This window comes from Amblyomma americanum, chromosome 1 (genome assembly GCF_052857255.1).
Source record: "Amblyomma americanum isolate KBUSLIRL-KWMA chromosome 1, ASM5285725v1, whole genome shotgun sequence".
NCBI lineage: Eukaryota > Metazoa > Arthropoda > Arachnida > Ixodida > Ixodidae > Amblyomma > Amblyomma americanum.
In genome coordinates, this window is record NC_135497.1 from 400,328,804 (window position 1) to 400,355,033 (window position 26,230).

General features: G+C 48.5%; 1 protein-coding gene across 1 annotated transcript in view; it reads right to left on the minus strand.

Annotated features, from left to right (window-relative positions):
• Positions 1 to 364: 364 nt before the first annotated feature.
• Positions 365 to 26,230, minus strand: part of LOC144123753 (dynactin subunit 4-like) — a 41,241-nt gene continuing 15,375 nt past the window's right edge. The window contains exons 6-8 of the mRNA XM_077656518.1: positions 13,686 to 13,780; positions 5,484 to 5,559; positions 365 to 400 (exon numbers count right to left, since the gene is read on the minus strand). Coding sequence (XP_077512644.1) covers positions 365 to 400; positions 5,484 to 5,559; positions 13,686 to 13,780 — 207 coding nt within the window. The remainder of the gene's footprint in view (positions 401 to 5,483; positions 5,560 to 13,685; positions 13,781 to 26,230) is intronic.

Sequence of the window (26,230 nt, forward strand, 5' to 3'; positions counted from 1 at the left end):
TGGTTTGCCAGCTTGCCACCCCTAATCCTGCCGTTTGAGTCTCTCAAACAAAATGGAATTTATGCGAATCCTGTAGCTCTCGTCCCAATCGGTGAGGGTGCGATCAAAATGAAAACCCCCAAACTAATTTAACAGGAGGTAAGATATTTGACAGCCCGTTATCAGCAGATCTCAGAAGTGCGTCCATTTGGCCGTATAGGCATTGTCTGCAAGTCCTGAGAAGTGCAGCAGACTTGAATAGTACAAAATTTCCAGCTCACTGCCGGTGAAAGCAATCATTCCCGAGCATCTTGCATGTGTCAAGCGTATTTACTGTACGTGATGTCGACCAAGAATCCTCTCCGCAAGAAACTCTAGACGAATCTCAGGATGCGGGAGTTGGGCTGCTTTCAGTCTGTCCCTGCAATAGAGATTTAAACGGCTCGAGTGTTGCTACTGAGTGTGTAATAACTTTTGCTGGCTCTTACTGCCCTGATGAACTAAGAAATTGCCCGATTGTATGCCGTGTGGACTTTGGAACCCCGCCCTCTTCAATGCACTAACTGCTGGCGGTTAGGGCATAGCGTCAAATGATGCAAGTCGGAGACCCGCTGCCGTTTCTGTGGAGGTCATTCTGCTGATAACTGCTCCTCAGAGCAGTGTCATTGTTGCCCTTGCAGCAACAACCACTCAGCTCATGATGCCGATTGCGCAAAACGCAGTATATTATTGAAGAGAAGCGGTGCTGAAGAGCCGATGCTTATGCTCTTCTTAACAGGAAAAAGATTCATACGCCAGTCGTGTGCGCGCTTCTGTTGGGGACATTGAGTCCAATTTGACTGCCTCAGTTGTGACCACATTAGAAAAAGCCCTTAATAAGGAAGCTGTACGAATGCTAAACACCTTTTCTGAGGCTTTTGCTGAGTTTGTTGCAATTCAATCTGTCACCATCGACATCCGTTCTGGCAGCAATGTCTGCACCTGTTTCACCTTGTGCAGCTAGTGCTAGCCGCTCAGCAACATCTCATGATGCTTTGCAGGTCCCACCTAAAATCTTTGTTCATAGCAGTTCATGTCTCACCAACATCTGCACAGCAAATGTCGAAATGTCGTGCCCTACGCATAAGCGTCGTGCTTCTTGCCGTTCTCCTGAGATGAAAGCTAAAAAAGGAGGAGCCAAACTTCTTCCCCAGGTTGATATCCTCGAAGAGGCGGTGTCTCTTCTAATAAACTGGTCAATAATCAAGGCAGGTATGAAGGTGTTACGATGGAATTGCTGCTCCGTGCAGTCTTCTGTTCCAGATCTAGAACAACTTATTTACAAATAAAATCCTGATACTGTACGTTTACAAGAGACCTGATTAGCACGTTATAACTCATTTTCAATGAGAAACTTTCGAGTTCTCAGGTCATATCGAAATGTTGGCAGAAGAGGTGGATTGGCAACCATGCTATCTAAATAATTATGACATCAGAAATCAATCTCTAAAAAAATTCTCTCTGATTTAGCTTTTACGGATCAAAATTACATTTCCGAATCAAAATGAAAAACCCCCAAACTAATTTAACAGGAACTAAGATCTTTGACAGTCCGCACACCAGCAGGTCTCTGAAGTGCGTCCATTTGGCTGTAGAGGCAGTGTCTGCAAATACTCGGACATCGCGTGTGTAGCAGACTTGCTTCAGTACAAAACTTTCAGCTCACTGCCAGTGAAAGCATTCATTCCCAAACAGCTTGCATGTGTCAGCTTGGTGACTGGCGCAAGCAGTGTATTCATCGCAGGAGATTTTAATTCCCGCCATAGTGACTGGAGAAGTCGTACTGATTCCTGCGACCAGCTGGTCTGGACGTGGCTGTCTCAAAAAGCTGTACGCTGCTGCAAATACAGATAAATAACCTTTATGCGAGGGGTTGCTCGCTCAGTCATTGACTTCAAATTATGAGCAGGTAGGCTAGAGGTGACTGATTGGTCGGCAAAGGATTCGGGACCTCTTTTAGGTTGCCTGATTATAACACCCATTATCTAAACCGGTCGGACTCTCGAAGGGGCGGAGTGTCATTGCTGATCACAAATGATGTAGAATGTCAGATCATTGATTCTTACACAGTGCTTTCACCAGACTATGAAATGCTGACCCTGTGCACTGCAAGACATGTATTTTCTGTGTGCTATCGACCACCGAATGATGATTTGCCTGCGTTTCTGCAGTTCTATGATCAGTTCCTGGCTTATGTGGTTCAAAATCATAACTCTAAACCTCTAATACCTGGTGGAGATTTTAATGTCGACATGAGTGTGAACAGTCCATCATCAAATGCTTTCAATATGATCATATTATCGAATGGTTTTGCTAACTTAATTGACACACCAACCAGGATAACATTTGGAGGCCAGTCCACTCTGGATTTATTTATTACCAATTCCTTGGGGCCGAATGTTAAATCTGGAGTTTTGTCATGTTCTATCAGCGATCATTTGCCAGTATTCTTGTGTGTAGAATAAAGCAGGTAAATAAGAAAAAAATCCCCACCAATAATGTACCAACTAATAACAGACACAACACTAAACCTCTAATACCTGGTGGAGATTTTAATGTCGACATGAGTGTGAACAGTCCATCATCAAATGCTTTCAATATGATCATATTATCGAATGGTTTTGCTAACTTAATTGACACACCAACCAGGATAACATTTGGAGGCCAGTCCACTATGGATTTATTTATTACCAATTCCTTGGGGCCGAATGTTAAATCTGGAGCTTTGTCATGTTCTATCAGCGATCATTTGCCAGTATTCTTGTGTGTAGAATAAAGCAGGTAAATAAGAAAAAAATCCCCACCAATAATGTACCAACTAATAACAGACACAACACTGAATTCCTTTCGTGACGCCCTGTTGTCAGTGAAATGGCACACGATCGGTAATCTCACAAATGCCAGTGAAGCGTACGATAAGTTTATGGATATACTGACCCAACTATACCACAAGAGTTTCCCGTCAAGAACACGCAAAAAAAGCAAAAGAACACGCAAACCATGGCTTACACCTGAATTACGGAGTGAAATGAAAACGAGGGACAAGCTATATCAACATTTCCTTCATACGCGATCAGCAGATGATCTTGTCCAATTTAAAAAACATCGTCCCTGGATGTGGTTTTACTATTGGTGGCTAGGCGTGCCTTCTGGCCCGCGCCGTTCTTACGCCGTTTATCAAGGCATATCGCACGCTTTTCCACTGTCTCCTCGGCTCGCCGCCTCCTCTTGGCTTCGTTCCAACGACGAGCCCTGGCTTCTTTCAGAGCCGCCGAGCTCAACTCGTCCTCTCCTCCACTCTCCATCTTTGCCCCAGCGGCTCCGCTGAGCCGCCTACTTATACAGCTGCGACACCTCCTCCCTCTCCACTCGACATGGCGCATGCGCACAGCTGTTGCAGCTCGGTTTTGCCGGCGCGCGGTCGCGTGCTGTTCCGCACCACGTGACCAACCGGCGGCGCCACGGAGCTCAAGGGGCGCCACGCTGAAGGCTCGAAGAGCTGGCGTAGTGTAGCTCTCACTACAAAAATCGTAAAATAGCTCAATAGTGCCGAAATTCTTATTAGAAAATTTCACCAAAAATGGCAATTGGGAGATACTTTTTTTCATAGTTTTACCACTGTTTTGAAACCGCTTGCAGCGATTGCGGTTAAGTTGTGCTAGTTAAGTTGGCATCACCACACAGCACCGCAGCACGCGGCGGCGGTAGATCAAACGTCACCTAAGGTGGCTTCCTCGCCTTACAGTAGTATCATGTAAAGAATCGGACACCAGGACGAAAGCGATCGCCATTTTCACCCCCTCCAATCCGTGATAGTCAACATGAGCAGAGAATGGCTGCTGGAAAGCTACAAACGATCATCTTGCTGGTTCCAGGGCACTACCGACAGGCGTGGGAGACGCAAACGGGTGCTGATTGCTCGGCTACCACCTTTTCTTGACGCTGTCTTCCGTGGAGCTGTTGGCAAAATGAGATAAAGCGTGAACCACGGGAGCGAACGCTTGCCACTCTACCACCAGTCACCAGTACAGTGAGGCAAAGCCTGTCACCTGCCATCTGACCGGCCACAGCTTGGCGCTCAACAGTTCAATATATCTGCTTTATGGCAAACCGCACGTGATGAACTGAGTAAAAAATGCATGCGTTTGTTAATATACTTGCAAACAGTTCAATATTACCAATAATTCGTAATATCCGTGTTTGTTGTAATGAGGTTTGACTAAATTCTTCCGGTGAGCTTTCCTCACTCACATTACATGCAAATGGAAACTTCTTTTTTGGTATTTTGCTTCTCCTAAATTGTATTATATGCGGGTCCACATTATATGCCGATTTTTACGGTAATTTCGACCACCTGCAGTTCTTGACATCACACAGCAGATGCATTTCAACACCACTAGGCAGCCACCGCAGCCAGGATTTGAGCAAAATTACATGCCAACCTTGTTCAGTCACCGTTACACATCGGATTCAAGGCCCAATTTCAGAAATTAAAAAAGTCCACCCACATTTCATTATGGTACTCACAAGGAGGCTAGAAATTAGCAAGTACAGTGAAAGCTCGTTAATTCACAACTCGTTAATTCGAAATTTTGGATAATTCGAAATAGTCATCGTGGTCCGGTCCGCAGTGCATAGTCTATGCGCATAACAACTCATTAATTCACTCAAAAATTGGCGCCGCTACCCGTAATTCGAGCTGCGCGCCGCCACGCGCCGCTGTTGAAAACCATCACTGGAAGCTTTCACGTCAAAACGATAGATGGCACAACCATCGGGGCGCCGCTAGGGTGCTGGAACAAGTACTAGCCAGTCTTTCCTGCCGCAACTGCTTCGAGGAACGACGTTTTAGTGTTTTAGCCCTCGTTTTGCATGCCGCTTGCTGTGAGCTTGTGTCTGCGAGATGAGTTCGCGTGGGAAATACTGCGCCAAGACGGTGAAGGAGAAAGTGGTGATCTTACGCGAGGTGGACGAACGGAAGGCCAGCAAAGTGGAAATTGCGAAAAAGCACGGGATTCCACCAAGCACGTTGTCGACCTACGTCCGAAATAGGAAGGCCATCGAGGATGCCTACGAAGCCGAAGATTTCGCCAGCAACAGAATAAGGCTCCGATTAGCCAAGTATTTGGAAATTGAGACCGCTGTGATCACGTGGGTGAAGGAAATGCGAAGCGCAGAGAAGAAGCAGAAGATGATAACAGATTGTTTTGCTAAATAAATGTTTTTCGTGCCCTCCGGGCATCAAACGCGTCCATTTTTGCTCACTTTCATTAGTTCGAATTTTGGTTAATTCGAACTGGCCTGGCGGCCCCGTGGAATTCGAATTAACGAGCTTTTACTGTAACAGTTTATTCAAGACCAAAGTCCAAAAAACAGCAGAAAAAATTCCATCACAGTGACCTGTCGCATTCAGATTTGAGACAAAAAGAGTAATTTTCAAATAAACGAAGCACTACGCGACTCACAATTACAGCCTCCTCCTCAGATGGAATGACTCGAATGTAGAAGCCTAAACTGTTGGCTTTGCGGAATGTCACCACACTGCAACAAGAAAAGACAAAAAGAAATTGTAAGCATAAAGCAGACTATTTAGTTACCAAACTACATATGTCTGCTGCACTAAGGCTGGGATACATGCGACATTTTTTTCGACGAAGTTCGCGACAGAAAACGTTGCGGCAGCATGACGCCCGGCTGCAGATACAGTCTATACGCATGTAAGGGCCGCACTTGTTTTTCCAGATTCGAGGGCCAATTTTCGGGGTGCAGACCTTACATGGATCTTTTTTATTTTAATATTTCCTACAGGAAAACAGGGTGCGGCCCTTACACACATTTATACGGTACATGCAGTGAAGAAGTGGCAGCGTGCAGCCATGTATCCCTCGACACAAAAAAGCAAGCATGATCAGCAAGTGGCAAATGCCATTGAGAGGAGCAACACTGACCCTTTTATTAAAATCACGAAAGTGTTCATTTCAACACCACTGCACTAACTTTAGCACATGTGAATAGTTATCTATATCAATTTACGCTCTCGAATGCATGAAGTCATGTACCTTGGGAAGTTCGCCAAGCCACGGATACCAGCGGCACAGTTTTCTTTGACACTTTGCGCATTAGGGAGGAAACACAGGCATTTCGGTCCAAGATTACATTGTGTTCTCTCAAAAAAGTGACATTTCATGCTTGATAAAGCATTTATTTTCATAATCACTGCACAGCTCATCAGCCATGTCAACAGGCGCGAGCAGTCAAATCGAAAAGGCGGGCTTTCTGCACTGCTATTGGCCACATCAGCCGCTGCTTACAGTCTCGCCGGACATGGCGTGCCAAATACCTAGCGGGTCCAGATCAGCGGCGGAAGGTGTTTTTCTCGACACTGGACATCAAGCGCTCGCCGTCAGTGAAAATCATTGACCTGCCCCCTTAAAAAATGCTCCATATATTCCGGCCTTTAAGCACGCTGTCAGGGCAGACAATTTGTAAGCTTACCAATACCAAATGAGCACCCGACACCTACAAAAGGTTTCTCTGTTTAACCTAATCTGGGCACCACCTTATTCGGTACAAGTACCAAAAATTTAACTTGATAAGCTATTGCTCAGATTAAATTGATAGCACTTGCATTAAATAGAGTGATTGGCATAAAAGTTAAACTGACTAGTGTATAGATCATTTCAGCTGGTACTTGGATTAAATTGAATGGAAAATCTTGTGGACTACAGTTAACCTGCAGACTACTGTCAGCCATCAAAGCATGGGATTGTTGATTCCGCTCATATTTTCAAAGCACATTTTCAAAAGTATGACAGCACAAACCCTGAAATTTTTAGACAAGTCTTTCTGTGGTAAGGTCATCAAACTAAATGCTCTACCAGGCTTTTTTCTATTTATTCAAACAAACTGTAGGAAATAAAATTTAAAAAATCCCCAAGCAAAAAATTTATAATTAGAAGCTTACTGTGCTTCAGAAATGAAACACAGCTGGAGAGAATCTTGTTACCTAGATATTGCATTATTAAATACTCAATGAAGTTTTCTTTTTTTTTCCCCCCAAGAGCAAAGCAAGAACAAGAAAGCACACAGAAGCACATTTCCCCAAACCTTCCAGTAAACATTCAACACCTGACCCTAGTCACTTCACCTATACTTGGCAACAACTTTTGTTAGCAACGATGCCAAAGCTACAGAACAAAAATATGGACTCTCCCTGTGCAACTGAATGCAGTCCCAGGTAGAAATTACCCCAACAAGCTACGCTTCTACAATTCAATGCAGTCCCTGGCAGCAATTGATTTCCACTCAAAGCAAATTGTCATTCTAACATTCATTATTTAGGGCATGCTTCTAACAGAACTGCAGATTTTTCACACTGTAATCTCATTGCCAAGAAAATTTCTTTGGGAGCACCACTTCCTGGATGAGGTCAGAGCAGCCAGGTTGTGCTATGGTCGGATACAACTCAACACCGCAGCAGCTTTTCATTGTCAAAGGAGCCCCTTCTAGCCAATGGTGTTGGCAGATTCTCATGACCCTGCTAGTGTGACAAAGCAGAGAGTGGTAGATGAAAAGGGATAATCCCTTCCCTGTGTGGTCAGGGATAGACCCCTCTCTCCATTGTGGCCCCGCTCCCTGCATTGTGACGCTAGCAGGGTCATAAGAATCGGTCAATGCCGCTGTCTCGGAGGGTGTGCTGCTTCGACGGGGAAAAGCCGCTCGATTCTTAAGTTGTATCCGACTATAGCATCCTGTCGGCACTTGATGGTGCCCCTCTCCACCATATGTGCGATTCTTTTCGTTTACTTTCAACTGCATGAATTCTTTCCTTCACTGAAAAGTTGTACAAGACCTTGGGTACAAAGAATGGGCACTCCCACAAGTGGCATATTATAAGTCATTGGCGCTAGAATTTTCTGTTGCATAATCTTGAGTAAGGCCCCAACTTTCTGCAGCAGAAAATTTTACAGTCCATGAACTGAGAACAATGAAACGGCAAAATTCCACAGGAGAGATGCTTCAAAATGGACCTTGTGTTCCATTCGAAGCCAAGATATGAATATAGTATAAATTTATTTTTTCGAGTATTTCAGGGTAACTAAAGCACCCTTTTCCACCCAGCTTGAGAGCTGCAGGGAGAAAACAGCTCTCTAATGATAATGCGGCCAAGTGTGCAGCATGCAAGTGCAAGGGAGAAGGTGCCTGTGGATACAGGTCACTGAGAAAGAGGAGGCACTGGAAGAGTAGGGAAAGCCAACAAAAGCAAACTGGCGCAGGACTGCGCAGCTCGAAACACCGAAGTAGTGGTGGCACGGCAGGCTGTGTGCGCTCCGATGGGCGTGTCCGCTGCCGTTCTTGACGAGATAGCGATGCTATCTTCCGCAGCAAGCCGCGCACAAAAACGTCGATGTCGAAAGTGAAATGCCAGATCGGGTCACAGCTTAAGTATCGGAGCGTAGGCTTCGCCGCTCGATTGTGGCGCATGCATCTGAAGTGTTGCCTCCTGAGTAATGTAGATTTATCTGCTGCTCCATATTTTAGCGTGCCAACGGCTACAGTTGGCCTGAACAGTTTAAGATCCAGAGTTTTCAAACTCCCCTTTCCAATAGGTTTGTGCAACTAGGTAAATTAGTCATTTTTTTATCAAACTGTCACTTCCATAACAACAACAGTATCAAGAAGGAGAATGTGGCTGCTACACATAATTCCTCAAAGAATGCTTAAATCCGTGAATTTTTGGTGGAATTTCAGGAAACTGGAAGCCTTAGCCATGAGCGCTACATTATGCAGAGGTCAGTCAACCATGGCATGTCTGTGTAGCAACATATGAAACGTGAACAAGAGGACTAAAATGACAACACAGACTCAGCTCCTGGAGACGAAGTACAAGGAGGTTGAACTTATGCAGGGTATGTTGCTGGGCTAGTTGATAGTTGTCGAACATCATGGAATCGCAGCGCTGGCAGACAAGGACACAGAGGGGATGCACGGAGAGGTCAGAGCAAGTGTGTGTGTGTCCTCTCTGTGTCCTTGTCTGCCAGCGCTGCGATTCCATGAAGCAGGTTAAGTAATACTTTTGAAGGAGTCTTCGCGCCTTCAAAGCGAAATTGGCGAAAAAGCGAAGCTTCCCTTGGCTATAATTTGTGCTATTTTATTCAAAGTGCTTGATTATAACCCGTTATATGTTTGGCTCGATGACTATAGTGTATGTATATCAATGTTGTGATAACGATACAGTGTGAAGTAGTAATTTCGCTGCTGGTGACGCCTTGTCTGCTGCATTTTTTTCCTTTTGTCTTTTGGTGTAATAAAAATTTATGTACCCACTTGCAATGGCCTTGTTTTTCAAGACCGCAGTATTTATAAACAAATAAATAAATCTTCTCATTTTGCTGTTCGTCTTTCAATTGCCTTGTTTGCATTTCATCTGTTGCTAATAGTACATACACCTAGCAATGCAGGCACCTGTAACAATTTGCAATGTATGAGTATACAGTAAAACCTCGTTAACTGGAAGTCACTGGGACTGCAACAAACATTTGAAGTAGCCGGACTTTTTAATTAACCGACCACAGAAAAAAATTCGCCATCATTTAACTACGGCTGAAATACGGCTGAACCATTTTAAAGAGCAAAAACTGTGGTGTATCAGGCAAGTAGACGCAACTTGGCGTCTGTAACGTTGAGTGAATTCCGCACACTGGATAGGCAGCGTGCCCACCCTGACACCCTGGCAGGTGGCAGTTAAATTAATGGTTGTTCGCGAGAGATTGGTCACCCAATAAATGCTGCGGCCTATTCTACCGCCCTCTACTGGCGAATAGAAAGGTCAATGGTCAAGTAGTGGGACACCATTGTGGACCACATATGGTAAGGCCTATAGCCACACTTGACCTCTATCTTACTTAAAGGTCAACCGGCAACGCACAGCAAAATCTGCTTTACCTAGCATAGTGAAGCTTTCGCTTCAAAAAATTAACCCAGGCAAAAAATTTCATTGCGGGAACGCGCTACATTTACTGGATGAACTATGCAATTACCGTATACTGCCACACAAAAGTCAACTGTCCAACTCATAGCCCTTGCTGGCCAAAAAGAAAGTTTTCTCCTAATATAAGTCGACATATACCCCCTTCCCCGCCCATCCCCATGTGCGTCATCCCGCCACCGCATTTTGTTTTGTAGCTTCCCGCGGGACGGCATCACAGCACACGTGAGCTCGAAGCAACAAATGCGCAACGCATAGGAATGAAATCCCAAGGAAAGTAGTCCGAAACCAGTGGAGATCAAAAGCGAAAAAGCGGCGTTCCACCTTGCCTCCACACTTAGGTGCGGCACGGCTGACTGGCGGGAAACTGAACTGCAAATGGTCCTGCAGTTTCGAATTCCGGCGTGACCCACACGCCTTGGAGATAACTGGAATCAGAAGTTTGCCTCTGCACTACCTACGGCTCTTCCGAGGAAGCAACTGCCATTGCGAACGAGCCAGACAAACGGCATGCATTTAAAATTTCTTCAGAGGAATTGATTTGCATACAAACTGATGACTTTTTTTGGCACAAGTAGCCCCATGCATCCTGCCAGGAACGCGCACCGGCACGGGGTGTGTACTACCCTGACGCTCATCACCTCAGACCCCGCAGATATGTTAGCTCTGTGTACAGGTAGACCCCGAACTTAGATTGGTCGTCTTTTGAAGGAAAGTCAACCTAACCCTCTAATCGCGGCTTATTACTCGAAGAAATGGCGCAGGCCGGCATTGTGCATAATCAACTCGTCACGGGCACATAGCAAAATTGGTGGTGTCGCGGCACACACACTGACACTGTTAGGGGTGGGAGGTGCTTCAATGCCAGCTGCTCCCACCTCCACTAGATGTGGCCTTAACCCATGGCCAGGCTGGAGAGGAGCGACGAGCGCGCACCACTGCCTCCAGTCCAGCTGTGCCTTGACAAAGCGTTGAGGGTACATTACTTTCTTATCAACGCCTGCGTTGCGGTGAAGCACATCATTTTCGCTTTAGGCGCATGCTTCGGCGGTCCACAAGCTGTACCAGATTGGTTTCTGTGCTGAGAGTACTGGGGCTGGGGCAGTTCGCACATTGAGCATCGGCACTGCTAACTGGCATCGCCCTGCAGAGTCACCTCACAGCTCCGGAGGGCCGTCACTTCATCGGTCTGTGGCGAAATTGGGATTGGATATCCTCGCATAGCACCTCAGACCTTCGAATTAGCCGGGCTGATGCACGGCACTGCTTCCAATATTTTTTTTAAGCAAAATTTATTGCCCCAGGGCATCAATGATGGGTGAAGGTGTGATGAATGATGTAGTAAAGATTAAATGAATGGAAAAAGGTTAGCTGATTTGATGAAGTCCAGTAGAGAACAATGGTACGGTCCCTGCATCCAGGCAATGTATGAAGCAGGGTTGCTTGGTGAAAGACCTGCTACCATCAGGTGCCGGATCCTTGTAGGCTTGAGAGCTGGGCAGTCCCACAGTAAGTGATGAACGTCGGCCTCAATGTCCTCGTGTTTACATATCGGACACCCTGGCCGAGGAAACAATTCTTGGTACTGAGGCCACTTCCGAGTGATGGCTGGTGTGAGGGCAACCCCGATCCGGATCCTCCTAAGCGCAACCTCCTCTGCACGGGTAAGACCGCGGGGGAGGGTTACCGCAGACGGAGGGATGAGAGCACGTGTGCGGCGCCGGAGGAGATCCTTTCTTGATGAAAGGAGGGTAAAATTGTCCAAATGAAGGAGCCTAGGCGGTGATGAGTTTGTATTCGCAAGGCGGGTCGCTAAATCTGCCTGGCTTTGATATGTCAGCAGATCCTGTGGGTCCCACTCAATACGTACTGGCTGCGAGATGCGTGCCGCGAGCCGGTGGATGTCCTGACATATCGTGGGACAGCGGCTAACACGTCGTAGCAACCGGGCAACTTGAAGGGCGTCAGTGCGGATGACAACGCGGGCCGCAGGGAGCATAGTTAAGTCGGCCACAGAGCAGAGTGCCTCTTGAACTGCAACGAGCTGAGCACAAAAGGACGAAGGGGGTTCCGTAAGCTGAAACCAAGAGGTTTGATTCAGGGCAGGTCTGCACGGACAGTAGATAAGCTGTTGTTGATTTGCAGTCTTGTATGCTTGCGTCTACGTAGACAACAATGGATCCTTCAGGCAGGTAAGCATCTTGTTCCTCAAATTTCTGGTGAAGCAACGATGCCGAATGAGCAGATGTTGGCCGGCGATTATCTGTTGGCTTGTTGCCGCTGAGCTGTACAAACTTCCATGGGGGAAGAACTGGCGTTGGCGACTGAAGAATGGAGCGTGACGTTGCATAAGTCCTCAGTGCATGCGTGGAGTGCAATAGAATGGCCTTAAGGCTGCGCGCTTCATGGCGCTGCTGCACCAGCTCATCAATGGTATATTGAGCTGCGCATTCTCTTGTAAAGCTATAACCGGTGTGATGCGTGGAAAGCACGTAATGGTCCTCATAGCCTCTCGGTTCACGGCTTCAAGGCGATCCCATTATCAGGTCAAATTTACATTAGAAATTATGGGAACACAAAAATTCTCCCGATTATCCAGGATTTCAAAGTATCCAAGTTCGAATTATCGAGGTTTTACTGTACTTTGTACTTAGTGAATTTGCCCTAATTGGCTCTAGGATGGCACCATATATGAAAGCAAGTGCTAGATCATGCAAAATAATATTCCCAGCGAAATGCACAGTCATGGACAAGCTAACCTGAAATGAGATAGCAGCAACCAAACACTACCAGTGGCTCTGTGCAGACACGAGGACATGAACCAAACAGGTAAACATTGGCACTAGAGTGCAGCGTGTACCTCCTTTGAGTGCATGCACACGTAATGCAAAATATGCTCAAACAAGTACAGTTTTTTACACTTATTCTCAGCTGCAGGTGCACAGCACCACGGGGACTTTTTGGTTTGCACTCCAATTCAGGTCAGCCTGCTCATGAGTAAGTGAAATGCTGTGCTCTCTTTCCTCAAACTGTCTCAAAGTAATCTATTATGCCACCAGTGAGTTTGGGTCCACATTAACTGAAGTCACTGAGCTAATGAATGTGCGACTGAGAAGGAAATGTGAGTGGGTACATTACATAGCAAAATAACTACTTCCTTACATTAATTTATTCCGGAGCAATCTATGGGAAATATTTAGCTTTTAAATATGATTCAGATTTGATCTGAGCTGAAATTTCACTGTTCATCATGGATACACGTCTATCAGCTTGAAAGAACCTCAAAGCAATCATCTGGCAGGGCTCAACAAAATGCGGTTGAAGCCTCTTCAGCCCTGGATGAGTAGTAGCAATTCTGCTAAGACAACTGTGACTGCACCCTTCCGCAAACGGGGCCACAAAAGCCAACTCAGTTTTTATGATAAAGAAAGCAAAAAGCATCTGATACCCTGTGCTCATCAAAGGTATTACGATACGACCTTGCTGTACTTATAAGACCAAAGCTGAATTTCCCTGACCAAGAAAAACTGCACTCAAAATATCTTCTGTTCCCTGCATTTTTTTTCTTCGAGCCCCGAATTTCCTGACATTTCCCCCTCTTTCAGGTTTTGGCAGTTGGTAGGCACCACGACTATGCAGAACGCCCTCGACTGGAACCGTTCAGTCAGACGACACATGCCTTGGGTCATCCACAAAGATGTTCTCACTGGAATCATCAAACTCGGATGTGTCATCCCTTGCTGGCAGTGTAAACTCGCACATAGGCAGCAGCACCTGCAGGCAAAGGTTGCAGCAGTAAAGCTTCAACATAGCAGTACACGCAAATGAGCACACACAATTTAGCATGCAAATAAAATGATCAAAAAGTAAAAAGAGAAGTGGAACCACAGTGATGCAATCAATGACCTGTTGACTGCCTTTAATATTTTATTAAAAAAAAGTGATCAATCAATAGAGGGGAGATACTAGCAACTTTCTATGTCTCAGTGAGAAGCTGCTAAACAGGAAAAAAAGCGACATTTTGATTTGCATGTTTAGCTGTTAAAGGATACAATAAGGCGTAATTTGCAGCTTAACCATTTGTTTACCAGCAGAGAGAGCCAGTACTGATTTCTGCACTTTTTATTCAGCAGTTAAAATTAGCAAACACAGCCCGCTGACTATGGAAACGACTATCACAGCAAGCCACACACTGCGCCATCGTTCCACAAACACTGCCTTTTGAGAAACCTGAAGGGGCTTTGTTCCATTAAGGTCATCAGCCACAACAAGAGGTTTGTGCACCAAAACCAATAGACAGCATTTTCAGGTTTCTGCCCTGGCTTGCATTTTTCACCAATGAGTTTCACATAAAGGTAAAAAGAGGAGCACTTCAGGCAGCACCACGCCTCTGCCAGTTTGGCCTCAATCTCCTGTGACGTTAATAAAACCCAACACCAAAGTGTTGCAATAGGGCAGCACAATGGGTAACTTGGACACCGACCTCTTCTGCGTGGAAGCTGGAGCCAGCAGCTTCTACTGGGCCTAGGAATAGCTCAGGTCTCAGAAAAGAGCATGCCATTAGCAGTGGTCTTACGATCTAGTGCCACTAAGCAAAAAACTTGAGGGGACACTTGAACTCTGCCTTGAGGATATAACAAGATAGTGTTAATGGGTCCCTTCAGCAGCTTATCACTTGGCAGACACTGTTATTTCTTTCACCATCACATAATGTTTAACCTACCGTTAAAAGTGTAATGCCTTAGAGATCCCTTCTGTGCAAGCACTTCACCTGCCCCCAAGGCTCTCCCTACATGCCCATATATGCGGAATTGGTCATTTTATGCTTTTACTTTGCATTCATACACTGCGGGGAGTGCAGTGGTTAAGCGATGCACCACTGTCCTATCAGGTAGCTGTTTCAAACACTAGGGCTTTTGAGACCGAGGTTGTTCTTCCCGAGCAACCTATCGCAACCAATCATTACCTTAACTGCCACGGTGGGCAGTTTGCCTCCCACCACCATGGGCAGGTGGCCTAATCCGAATTTTCCACTCACAACGCCAACAATGATGACACCTGCAATGCCGGATTTTCAGCTTATCGCATTAACAACTGAACAATTACACCGCCTTGCAGACAGAAGCACATAGTTTCATTAACTAGATGGTCTCATCAACTTATTACTATACATGCAACTGCTATACTTCCTGCCACTAAGCAGCCAAAAATTCAGGCCATCACTGTATGTAATTGTGCAGCTGGAAACATCCCATCAGTTCAGTTTGCTACTACTACTAAATATAGCAATCTTGAATTTTTTTCCTTCTAGCGAATATTGTAACATGGTGCCTCAACAGTAGTCAACAAACATGCCTGTATAATACATTATTCTTTTTCTCAATTGTTTCCCAGATTTCAAGTTGCTCCACATCTTTACACTGCCCCTTTCAGGAAGCAAAATGACTTCTTTCAACTGGTCTCTGTAAAACTGTCATCTGCAAGTCTACAGTGTTTTTTCTTGCAAAAAATGTTCACTACGGTCAGACACCAAGGCACGCTCAAGCAAGCTAAACCTTCTTTTTTACTGTGATAGCAGTAACAGTGGCACCTGGCAAAAATGCTGGCATCATCCACGTGAAGCCTCAATGAGTGAAGCCTCCACCCACCAGCCACTTATCACTGCATACCCCTAGCTAGGGGGATGCCTATCCACCCATCATCACCTTCCCACCCCCACCAACCCCCACCCTCCACAAGGCCTCTGCCCACTAGAAGCCTATGTAGTGGGGGAACGAAAATATAGCGAAATTGAATTCAAAGGCGCAGTGGGAAAGCCAGATGCCCACCAGAAGCATCAACCACCAGCCAGCTCCCACCCTATCCACCTAGCTAGAGGGCTGCCCACCCAACCGTCACGGCCCTCAACCCACCTCCACCCATCTTCACGCTCCAAAAAAATTCTGTGACGTGTATGAAGTAAAAACAATGAAATAAACAATGAGCACCTTTCTCTCATCAGGTTTCATGATCGCCCTGTCAAGCTTTTTTTTTGGTTACACAAAAAATGTGACCTTTGTTTCTGACAACTGCAGGTGACGACAACATGTCAGAGTGATGCTGATGGATAAGTTTTTGTGGTGCAAGGGCCGTGAGGCCATTGAGTGTCACGTATGTAAATTAGAAAAGTTGTCAAAAGTGCAACAGAGTATTGCAATATGAATAAATATGCAAGGCCCGTCCTTGTTGCATACACATAGCTGTGTCTACCCTTCCTCCCCTCTCTCCTGCCTTCCCCCCTCCCCCCCTTATTTGTGTTCAGCAGTATTGTTACGTGGTCCGAGATGGGAACGACGCAAGAACGCCCCAGGCACAGATGACACTTCGTTCACCTCGTCTTCACTAAGAATATTCGTTGCTCGGCCACCGGTCGCAAAAACACCGTCTCGGTGTAGATTAGGCCGTGTCAAGGGATGGCGAGAGGTAGGGCTTGAGCCGAGAGACGTGGACAACGTCACGCTGAAGTGCACGGGAGGTGGTCTCCGGGAAGGCCAGGATGATATCGTAGGTGACAGCGGTGACCTGGCGCAGCACACGGTATGGGCCAACATACCGGGACAGAAGTTTTTCGCAAAGCCCGACACGGTGTGATGGCGACCAAAGCAAGACGAGGGGTCCAGGGGAGAAAGTTACCATGCGATGGCGGCGGTCGTAGTAGTCCTGCTGTAAGGCCTGTGATGCTTATAGTCGGTACCTAGCCAGCTGGCGGGCGTGGTCGGCCCGGGCAATTGCGTCGTGTGCATATTCAGAATGCGGTGAAGGAGATGTCGGAAGCAGCGTGTCAAATGATAATTGGGGCTCACGGCCGTACAAGGGATAAAACGGTGAGTAACCGGCAGTGTCATGACAGGAAGAATTGTAGGCCAAAGTCCCGTATGAACGGGCAATGTCCCAGTCCCGATGGTCCGGGGAAACGTACATTGCGAGCATATCCGTGAGAGTGCGGTTGAGGAGCTCCGTGAGGCCGTTGGTTTGGGGATGATAGGCGGTGGTCAGCTTATGTTTAGCGGACCAGGAATGAAGAATGTCGTCGACAACTTGAGAAAGAAAGCAATGGCCGTGGTCCGTGAGAAGTTGGCGGGGTGCACCATGACTGAGGATGAGGTCGTACCGGAGAAAGTCGGCAACGTCAATAGCAGTACTGGTTGGGAGAGCCCGCGTGATTGCGTAGCGAGTGGCATAATCGGTGGCATCGGCAATCCATTTGTTTCCGGAGGTAGACTCAGGAAACGGACCCAAAAGATCCAAGCCAACACGATAGAAAGGTTCAGGGGGCACATCAACAGGTTGGAGCATACCCACTGAGAGAGTGGCAGGACGTTTACGGCGCTGGCACCGATCGCAGGCACGAACATAGCGGCGTACGGACTGGTAGAGGCGGGGCCAAAAGAAGCGACGACGCACGCGGGCGGAAGTACGCGAAACACCCAGATGTCCAGCAGTGGGGAGGTCATGGAGCTTGTGGAGGACATTGGTGCGCAGGTGCTTCGGCACAACGAGCAGGAGGTCGAGGCCGGCGGGGTTCAGGCTTCTGCGGTATAGAGTGTCATGATGCAGCACAAACCGGCGCAGAGAAGGGTCAGATGGGGAGGAGTTGAGGCGGTCAATAATAGAGCGGAGCTCGATATCCCGTCGCTGCTCATCGCCAAAGTGAGTAATAGCAGAGAGCGAGAACATGTCAGCGGTGCAGTCACTGCCAGAATGGTCAGAAGAGTTCCACCAAAGATGTTACGTGGTCCGAGACGGGAACGACTCAAGAACGCCCCAGGCACAGCAGACAGGTCAAGAGCACAGGGCCCGCACAGAGCACAGCACAGAGCACAGCACAGAGCACTCAAGCCCGGAGCACCCGCACCTCCGAGACACTTCGTTCACCTCGTCTTCACCAAGAATATCCGTCGTAGTATCATGGCAGGCAGAAGAAATTTCAGTGTCTTTTAGAAACCGCAGTTAACACCCATGACACACTGGTGTCTCGAAGGCTCTTGAATATCCCGACTCAAAATTCAGCCGTGCACTGCTACAAAGAAGCTGTAATGGCCAACAAGTCAACTAGTATCGGGTTAAGATAGCAGTACAAACTCCACTAATATTTTGAAGGACTTGAGCAGTGACAGCATGCACTCTTGATCACGCTCAAATTGCATGTATGCGCAGAGCAGTACCAAGAAGCAATCAGAGAAATACAGTTTTTCACAAGTTATCTAACTTGGAAAACTAATCTGTTTTAAAAAATAAAGCAGTCCAAGTGCAAAAACATTTCAGCCAACAGAATCACTTGTGGCAACAGCCAAGCAGAATACCTGCCACCAGTGACAACACCAAAGGGAGGTGAGGGGTGGCGTGGCAGCCGCCACCCTCCAAATTTGCTGACCACTTCTTTCATGCCCTGACGAGATGAACATTTCAGATAGTGCAACCCACATTGGGCCCCCTCACTGATATGTGAAGCTCTCACCACTGCATTTTACTTTATTTTTACGACAGCAGTGCTGCAAAGTCATCATGCCATCCCCGTCTTCCTCCTCTTCTGCTTCTCCGCACCCCCCCCCACCATCAATGTCATGGCACCATCCCTGCCTGACACCTGCCCGCTCATTACCACACTAATGAAATTATAGCGTGTTTGAACAATTAATACTAATTTTGAAACCAATCAAAATCGCTTTAGAAAAATAAATACTTTGCTTTTCAATGCTTTAAATAAAAGCTGTAGCCTAGATGTTTTTGTAGGCACAAAATCATCAGTGCTGATGGCAGCTTGGTGCGAGATTACTGAACCTCTCGACACCAATCAACTGTGTCCTTGTCTACCAAATGAGTGTGCTCCTGTGACATGGACCCAGCTAAGCCTTGTTTGAATGCACAAATGCCCTGATAGTGACATGAGAAAAGTAAGTGTAGCATGCAAGGCAAACCACCAGGAATGAGAAAGTGGGGAACACCATATTTCCCGCGTAATTTGCGCACTTTTTTCTTCAAATTAAGACTTCAAAAAGGGGGTACACACATTACGCGAAGATTTTGCGGTGCGCATCCAAAATAACTCTACAAAGGTCATAACACGCAATGTATGCCGTGTACTGCTGCCTATACATCGACCAAAAGAAGCCAACTCCAAATATAAGTAGACCTATAACATTCCTCCTACCCCACCCCATGCTACCGTAAAAGCTGGACTATATTGTCACGGAGTTCTCACGGAGAGACGCTTCAACAGCTGGAGTTGGCAAGAGGAGACGGTAATGGCGGCCGATCCGCGATAGCACGATCGCAACCTCATCGTCTTCGCGGACAGCTTGCGCCACCTGGCAACACTAGGTGGCATTATTCCCCCCTCCGAAAAAGAAGGGCATCGCAGTGGTGCCGCCAGCAGCGTAGGCGCGCTAAGGTTCAGAAGGGAAACAGAGAAGGACGCGAGGAAAACGGAGCACACACAGAGTCACAACGGAGGGCCGCTAAGCCGTTATCGGGCATAGTACGGCTTAAGCCGCACAACGTGCACAATGTCAGAGCTGTTGGGCTGTCGACGTCTCGGTTGCGCGGCACCGTCGGGAACCACTTCATAGGTAACATCACTGATACGCCGTAGCACTTTATAGGGGCCAAAGTACCGGCAGAGTAGTTTCTCGGACAAGCCCTGGCGGCGGACAGGTGTCCACACCCAAACTTGTTCACCGAGATTGTAGTCGACCTGTCGGTGTCGAAGGTTGTAACGGCGCGCATCAGTGCCCTGCTGCTGGCCGATGTGTACGCGGGCAAGCTGACGGGCTTCTTCAGCGCGTTGGGCAATTTCATGAACATCGGGTGCGAGTTGGTCGTCATCGAGGCATGGTAGCATCGCGTCAAGCATGCTCTGGACTTCACGTCCATATACAAGACGAAAGGGAGTAAAGCGTGTAGTCTCCTGGAGGGCCGTGTTGTACGCAAATGTGACGTACGGTAGCACCTCATCCCAAGTTTTGTGCTGAACGTCTACGTACATTGACAGCATGTCCGCAATGGTCTTGTTTAAGCGTTCGGTTAGCCCATTGCTCTGCGGATGATAAGCTGTGGTCTTGCGATGGCTAGTGCAGCTCAACGTAAATATATGGTCGATTAGCTGCGCTGTAAACGCTGTGCCTCTGTCGGTAATAACGCACGAAGGGGCTCCGTGCCGCAAGACGATGTTTTGCGTGAAAAAGTCGGCGACCTCTGAAGCTGTGGCACAGGGTATCGCCTTGGTCTCGGCGTAGCGAGTCAAATAGTCAGTAGCGACTATGATCCACTTGTTTCCTGAGAGTGACAACGGAAAAGGACCGAGAAGGTCCAATCCTATTTGATCGAACGGAGAGCGGGGTGTAGTAACGGGCTTGAGAAAACCCGCCGGCTTAAGCGGTGGCGTCTTCCGGCGCTGGCATTCACGGCAGCTTTTTACGTACCTTTGGACATCGTCCGAGAGTCCGGGCCAGTAGTACATGTTGCGTATCCTGGCGAGCGTCCGGGAAAAACCCAGATGGCCTGAAGTGGGCTCGTCGTGGCATGCCAATAAAATGTCGGCGCGAAGATCGGCCGGAAGTACCAGAAGGTAAGCTCTTTCTTGGCCTCTCGAGTTCTTGTATAAGATACCTTCGCGCAAACAGAAAGAGCCGAGACGTCGAGCGAAGTGTCGTGGTAGAGGCATGGCGTGACCTTCAAGGTTGTCAATCAGCGGTCGGAGGTCCGTGTCAGCCCGCTGCCGGGCTATTATGTCCGATGCATTAAGTATACCGAGGAAACCGCTGTCGTCGTCGATTTCGGGACCGGAAGAGTCGAGTGGTGCACGCGACAGCGTGTCGGCGTCTTCGTGTTTACGGCCCGACTTATATACGATGGTAATGTCGAATTCTTGGAGCCGTAAACTCCAGCGGGCCAATCGTCCAGACGGGTCTCGCAAATTAGCCAGCCAGCATAGGCAGTGGTGGTCGGTTACGACTTTGAATGCGCGGCCGTAAAGGTAAGGGCGAAATTTCATGGTGGCCCATACGACAGCAAGGCATTCCTTCTCTGACGTAGAGTAATTGCGTTCGGCGCGGGAGAGAGTACGGCTAGCATAGGCTATAACTCTCTCAATGCCCTCTTGGTGTTGGACAAGGACAGCTCCAAGACCGATATTGCTGGCGTCGGTGTGGATCTCGGTGTCGGCCTCTTCGTCGAAGTGTGCAAGAACGGGAGATGTCTGAAGGCGTTGGCGGAGCGAAGAGAAAGCCGTCTCTTGGTCTATTGTCCAAACGAAGGAGGTGTTGCTCCTGGTGAGGCGCGTCAACGGCTCTGCAATCTTTGCGAAGTCCGCAATAAACCGTCGGTAATATGCACAGAGACCCAGAAAACGCTGGACAGCTTTCTTGTCAGTCGGAGTAGGAAAATTGGCGACGGCGGCTGTCTTGTCGGGGTCGGGTCGAACTCCGTCGGTGCTCACAACGTGACCGAGGAACCTGAGCTCTGTGTAACCGAAGTGGCACTTCTGGGGCTTCAGCGTAAGGTCAGCGGAATGGAGGGCTCTGAGGACAGTTCGCAGGCGCACGAGATGCTGTTCAAAAGTTTCTGAAAAAACGACAACGTCGTCCAGGTATACAAGACAACTTTGCCACTTGAGGCCGGTGAGAACAGTGTCCATCATCCGTTGAAACGTCGCTGGCGCAGAGCACAAGCCAAAAGGCAGCACTTTGAATTCATAGAGGCCATCTGGTGTAACGAAGGCAGTTTTTTCGCGGTCCCATTCGTCCACTTCAATTTGCCAATAACCGCTCTTCAGGTCAATGGATGAAAAGTACTTAGCACGCCGTAATCTGTCCAGGGAGTCATCAATGCGGGGCAACGGGTAGACGTCCTTTTTAGTCACATTGTTTAATTTACGGTAGTCCACGCAGAATCGAAGTGTTCCATCATTCTTTTTAACAATGACAACAGGCGAAGACCACGGGCTTTGGGAAGGTTGAACTACACCGTCGTCAATCATCTCCTGAACTTGCTTTTGGATTACTTCCCGTTCTTTGGCGGAAACACGATAAGGCTGCTGGCGGATAGGGCGAGCGTCGTCATACGTAATGATCCGGTGTTGCGTTAGGGGCGTTTGACGAACTTTCGACGAAGAAGCGAAACACTGTTTATACTCCAATAGCAAGTGCTCTAAGGCCAGGCGCTTTCCTTCGGGGAGGTTGCAGTTGATGTCGACATTCGGAACAGATTGGTCGTCAGTGGCGCGCGATGATTGGTCGTCAGTGGCCGCTGCCGCGAACGCAAAGCAGACCGGAACATCCACAACCGCTTCAGCGGTAGCGATCACAGTTCCAGAGAAAAGGTGCCGGTGCTCTGGAGAAAAATTTGTAACAAGGATCGCGGATCGGCCAGCGCGAATTGTTAGTAAGCTTCGAGCGGCGCAGATGCCTTGAGTCAGGAGGAGCAAATGATTAGCCTCGGCGACTGCTTCAGCGTCGTGCAACTCAGCACAGGCGACTTCAATCAAAACACTGCTACGGGGCGGAAGTGTGACGCTGTCGGCGAAAACGCGAAGTGCGGCACTGCGTTGGCAGGAGTTGCCGAGTTCGGCGGCTTGCTCTGTGGAAAACATGACGATTCGGTTGCGCAGATCGATAATTGCTCCATACTCCCGCAGAAAGTCGATGCCGAGGATTAGGTCCCGAGAACACTCGCCCAGGACGATGCAGCTGACGACGAACGTGGACTTGCTGATCTGAACGCGAGCAGTGCACATACCCTTGGGCGTAACCAGATGACCGCCGGCAGTTCGAAGGTGCGCGCCAGGCCAAGGGGTAATCACTTTTTTTAGAATGGTCGCCAGTTGTCCACTTAAGATCGAATAATCGGCCCCGGTATCAACTAATGCGCTTACTCTGCGACCATCGATAAGAACGGGTATTTCTAAAGAAACGCGGTTTTTTAACTCTGGTGATGGCGTCGGCGGGTTTTTGTCGGATTGTAGCGGCGACGACGGGAGGTCTTCAGCACAGCGCCCCCCAGCGACCTCGCCCCCGAAGGTCGTGGGTTTCAGTTTTCCCGACGAGGACTTGGCGATCGGCCCGGTGCCGCTCGCGAGAAGCCGGGAGGTGTCGGGGAAGAGCGCCTCGGTGAGGGTGAGCGCGACTGCCGCTGCGCTCGGGATGGATTGCGCTGGTCCGCAAGGAATTCTTCAATTTCAGGGGGTCGTTCACCTTGACGGGGTCTCGGTGAGTCGGTGCGGAAGCCTTGGATGCCGATGCGTCGGTAATAACAATTTCGATAAAGATGACCTGGCTCTCCGCAGTGAAAACAGAGCGGTCGTCGGTTAGGTGTACGCCAAACGTCGGCCTTTCGGAGGGGTGCTCGACGATCCTCGAAGTACTGCACCGGTTGCACAGAGGGCCGCGGGGCTTGAGGCGTGGCGTGAATTGGTGGCGGCGAAGCGGGAGCCGGACGCCTTGCAACTTCGGCGTACGTCGGACGGTGGTAGTCCCCAGGCAGAGGTGGTACGTCGACCACAGGAACAGGGCCCCGGAACGCCTGTTGCACCTCCTCTCGTACAAGAGCGGAGATGGAACCGAGCGCAGGCTGCGACGGGCTACAAAATTTGTGAAGCTCCTCACGCACGATTGTGCGAATAAGTTCCCGCAAATCATCAGGATGCTGTCCGATGGTGGCAAACGATGATGTGACTGCAGCAGCATGCACGGGCCGGTCGTAACTGGCGCAGCGCTGTTGCAGGACCTTCTCCATCGTTGTGGCTTCCGAAAGAAATGCAGCAACTGTAGATGGTGGGCTGCGCACGAGGCCTGCGAACAGCTGCTCTTTGACGCCTCTCATTAAGTGCCGAAGTTTCTTCTCTTCAGGCATGGCAGGATCAGCTCTCCTGAAGAGCCGCGTCATGTCCTCGACGTACATTTGTACGCTTTCGTTCGGTAGCTGGACGCGGGACTGGATTGCCCGCTCCGCTCTTTCGCGGCGATCCGCGCTGGTGTAGGCCTCCAGCAGGCGACGGCGAAACTCTCGCCAGGAAGTTAGAACTTCCTCACGGTTCTCAAACCACGTGCGGGCGCCATCCTCTAGGCTAAAGTAGACGTTTCTTAGTTTCGCGGCGTCGTCCCACTGGTTATAAGCAGCCACACGCTCGAAGTGAAGGAACCAGTCCTCCACGTCTTCGAAAAGGTCCCCGTGGAAGGCCTTGGGAACCCGCGGGGTCTGCAAGGTATAGTGGGCAGGTGTAGCACCGGCAGCTTGCGTGAGAATACCGGTGGCTGGCATCATGACTGTCGCGAGTGGTCCAAGCTCCGGTGAAAGTCCCTGCAGCCTCCGGCTGAAGCGGTGTACCGGGGTGTCAATCGGCGCAGGGCTGGCGGCACGGCTCCCTGGAGGGGTTTCTTGCATGGGATACTCGTACCCAGCAGGCTCCACCAAATTGTCACGGAGTTCTCACGGAGAGACGCTTCAACAGCTGGAGTTGGCAAGAGGAGACGGTAATGGCGGCCGATCCGCGATAGCACAATCGCAACCTCATCGTCTTCGCGGACAGCTTGCGCCACCTGGCAACACTAGGTGGCAATATGTCAAACCGGAATATAGGTTGACCCCCTAACTAACCAATTCTAAAAATTAAAAACAAAATTTTTTTCAATGGAGAAAGGACCGAAAGACACCCTTACCTTGAAACAAATTCGACTTACCAGGTTGCGCAATGGTGACAGTATTTTCATTTAAAAGCTGCTCGTATGTACACCTAGCCAATTTTTTAACAGTATCGCACGCCCATCGACCAGTGTGTTAGTTTCTGGCACACAGAAATACGGCGCCATAGAGCAAAGCCCTTCCTCTTCATGAATCGCAGCACCCAGGATGGCGAGCCCTTGAATTGCGCCTTCGTGAGTCTAGAGGCACGCGATCTCTACCGCATTCACGCGGATGCATTCGGCAGTCACAGGCAGCGATCTTGCACGCAGAGCAACCCTTCCTTCCAATTCTGGATATGCTGCGGTCCACCTACGAAATGTTTTCTTCTGGTTGCTAAAAGGTGTAATACGCAGCTTCTGCCTCCAGCTGTAATGAATGCTCTTTTCGGATACTCCAAATTTGAACTTTGCCGCCAGGCTGCTGTGAGCTTCCGCGAACTCAATCGCGTTTTTCTTGAAGGTGAAGGGGAACTGCCATCGGCTTCCGCTCATTTTGAAACAAAATCTGAAAAAGCAGCCTTTTAACGAAATAGCTTTGCAACGACGGAAAGGCAAAATAAAGGTGCCGCCGCGCTGATGGTGATGGTGATGGAGGCTGTTGACTTCAGCCGCCCATTGTTGCAAGACTTCCATAGTTTTTCCAATGACTGGTATATAAGACGGGGGTCCAGTTTTCGCCATGGTATTTTGAAAAAAAGTTCGACCTATATTCCGGTTTTACGGTAACTTTCATTTTGGCTGGCCTGGAAATTTGCTCTTTGTGAAATGGATGATGTACTGTGTCTATCTTCCTCCTCATGACTGACCATTCTAGGTCAGTTGTAGTTCAATGTGGTTTGGCTCTGCGCGCTTGCTCTAGCTGTCTCATGTGCTCAGCTGATGCACGAACCATAGTACTCAGATCTGCCACGCTGTAGGTAATGGAACGTTGCTGTCTACTGTGGCTTCTATATCTCCTGTGCTGCTCTTGCCAACAGAACACTTAACACTGTGCCGCTGTGCTCAATCACTGCCGCTGCAATTGCATGCTGTGCTGTGCAACCTGCAGCTGTAGTGCCTCCAACAAGGCTGGATCAACGTGTTCAACAAGTGTGTGTGAATGCTATTCTGGGCACGGCTATGCTTGGTTCATTCCATTTCGAGGAGGCTTGGGAGGAGTCTGGTTTTTCACATTTGGACACACTTAAGGGCACAGGCTAGGCTGAAATGGGAAAAAAAAACCTTCAGTTTTTGGTTTGCTTCCAATATGATATGTCGAAATCTTCCTGAACATGATTCAGTGACAGGTAGATCCCTGCGGGACGGCATGACAGCGCGTGCACAGCCCAAAGCACTGAACACGCAACAATACAATGACAAAGCCAGCACTCAGCGGCAAATGGAGATAAAAGGCGATAAAACGGTGCCTTCATGTGCGGCCCAGCTGACTGACAGCAAACTGATCAACAGCTGTTCAGTAGTTTCGACTTCCGGCACACACCGGAGGTTACTGGAAATTTGCTCTCAC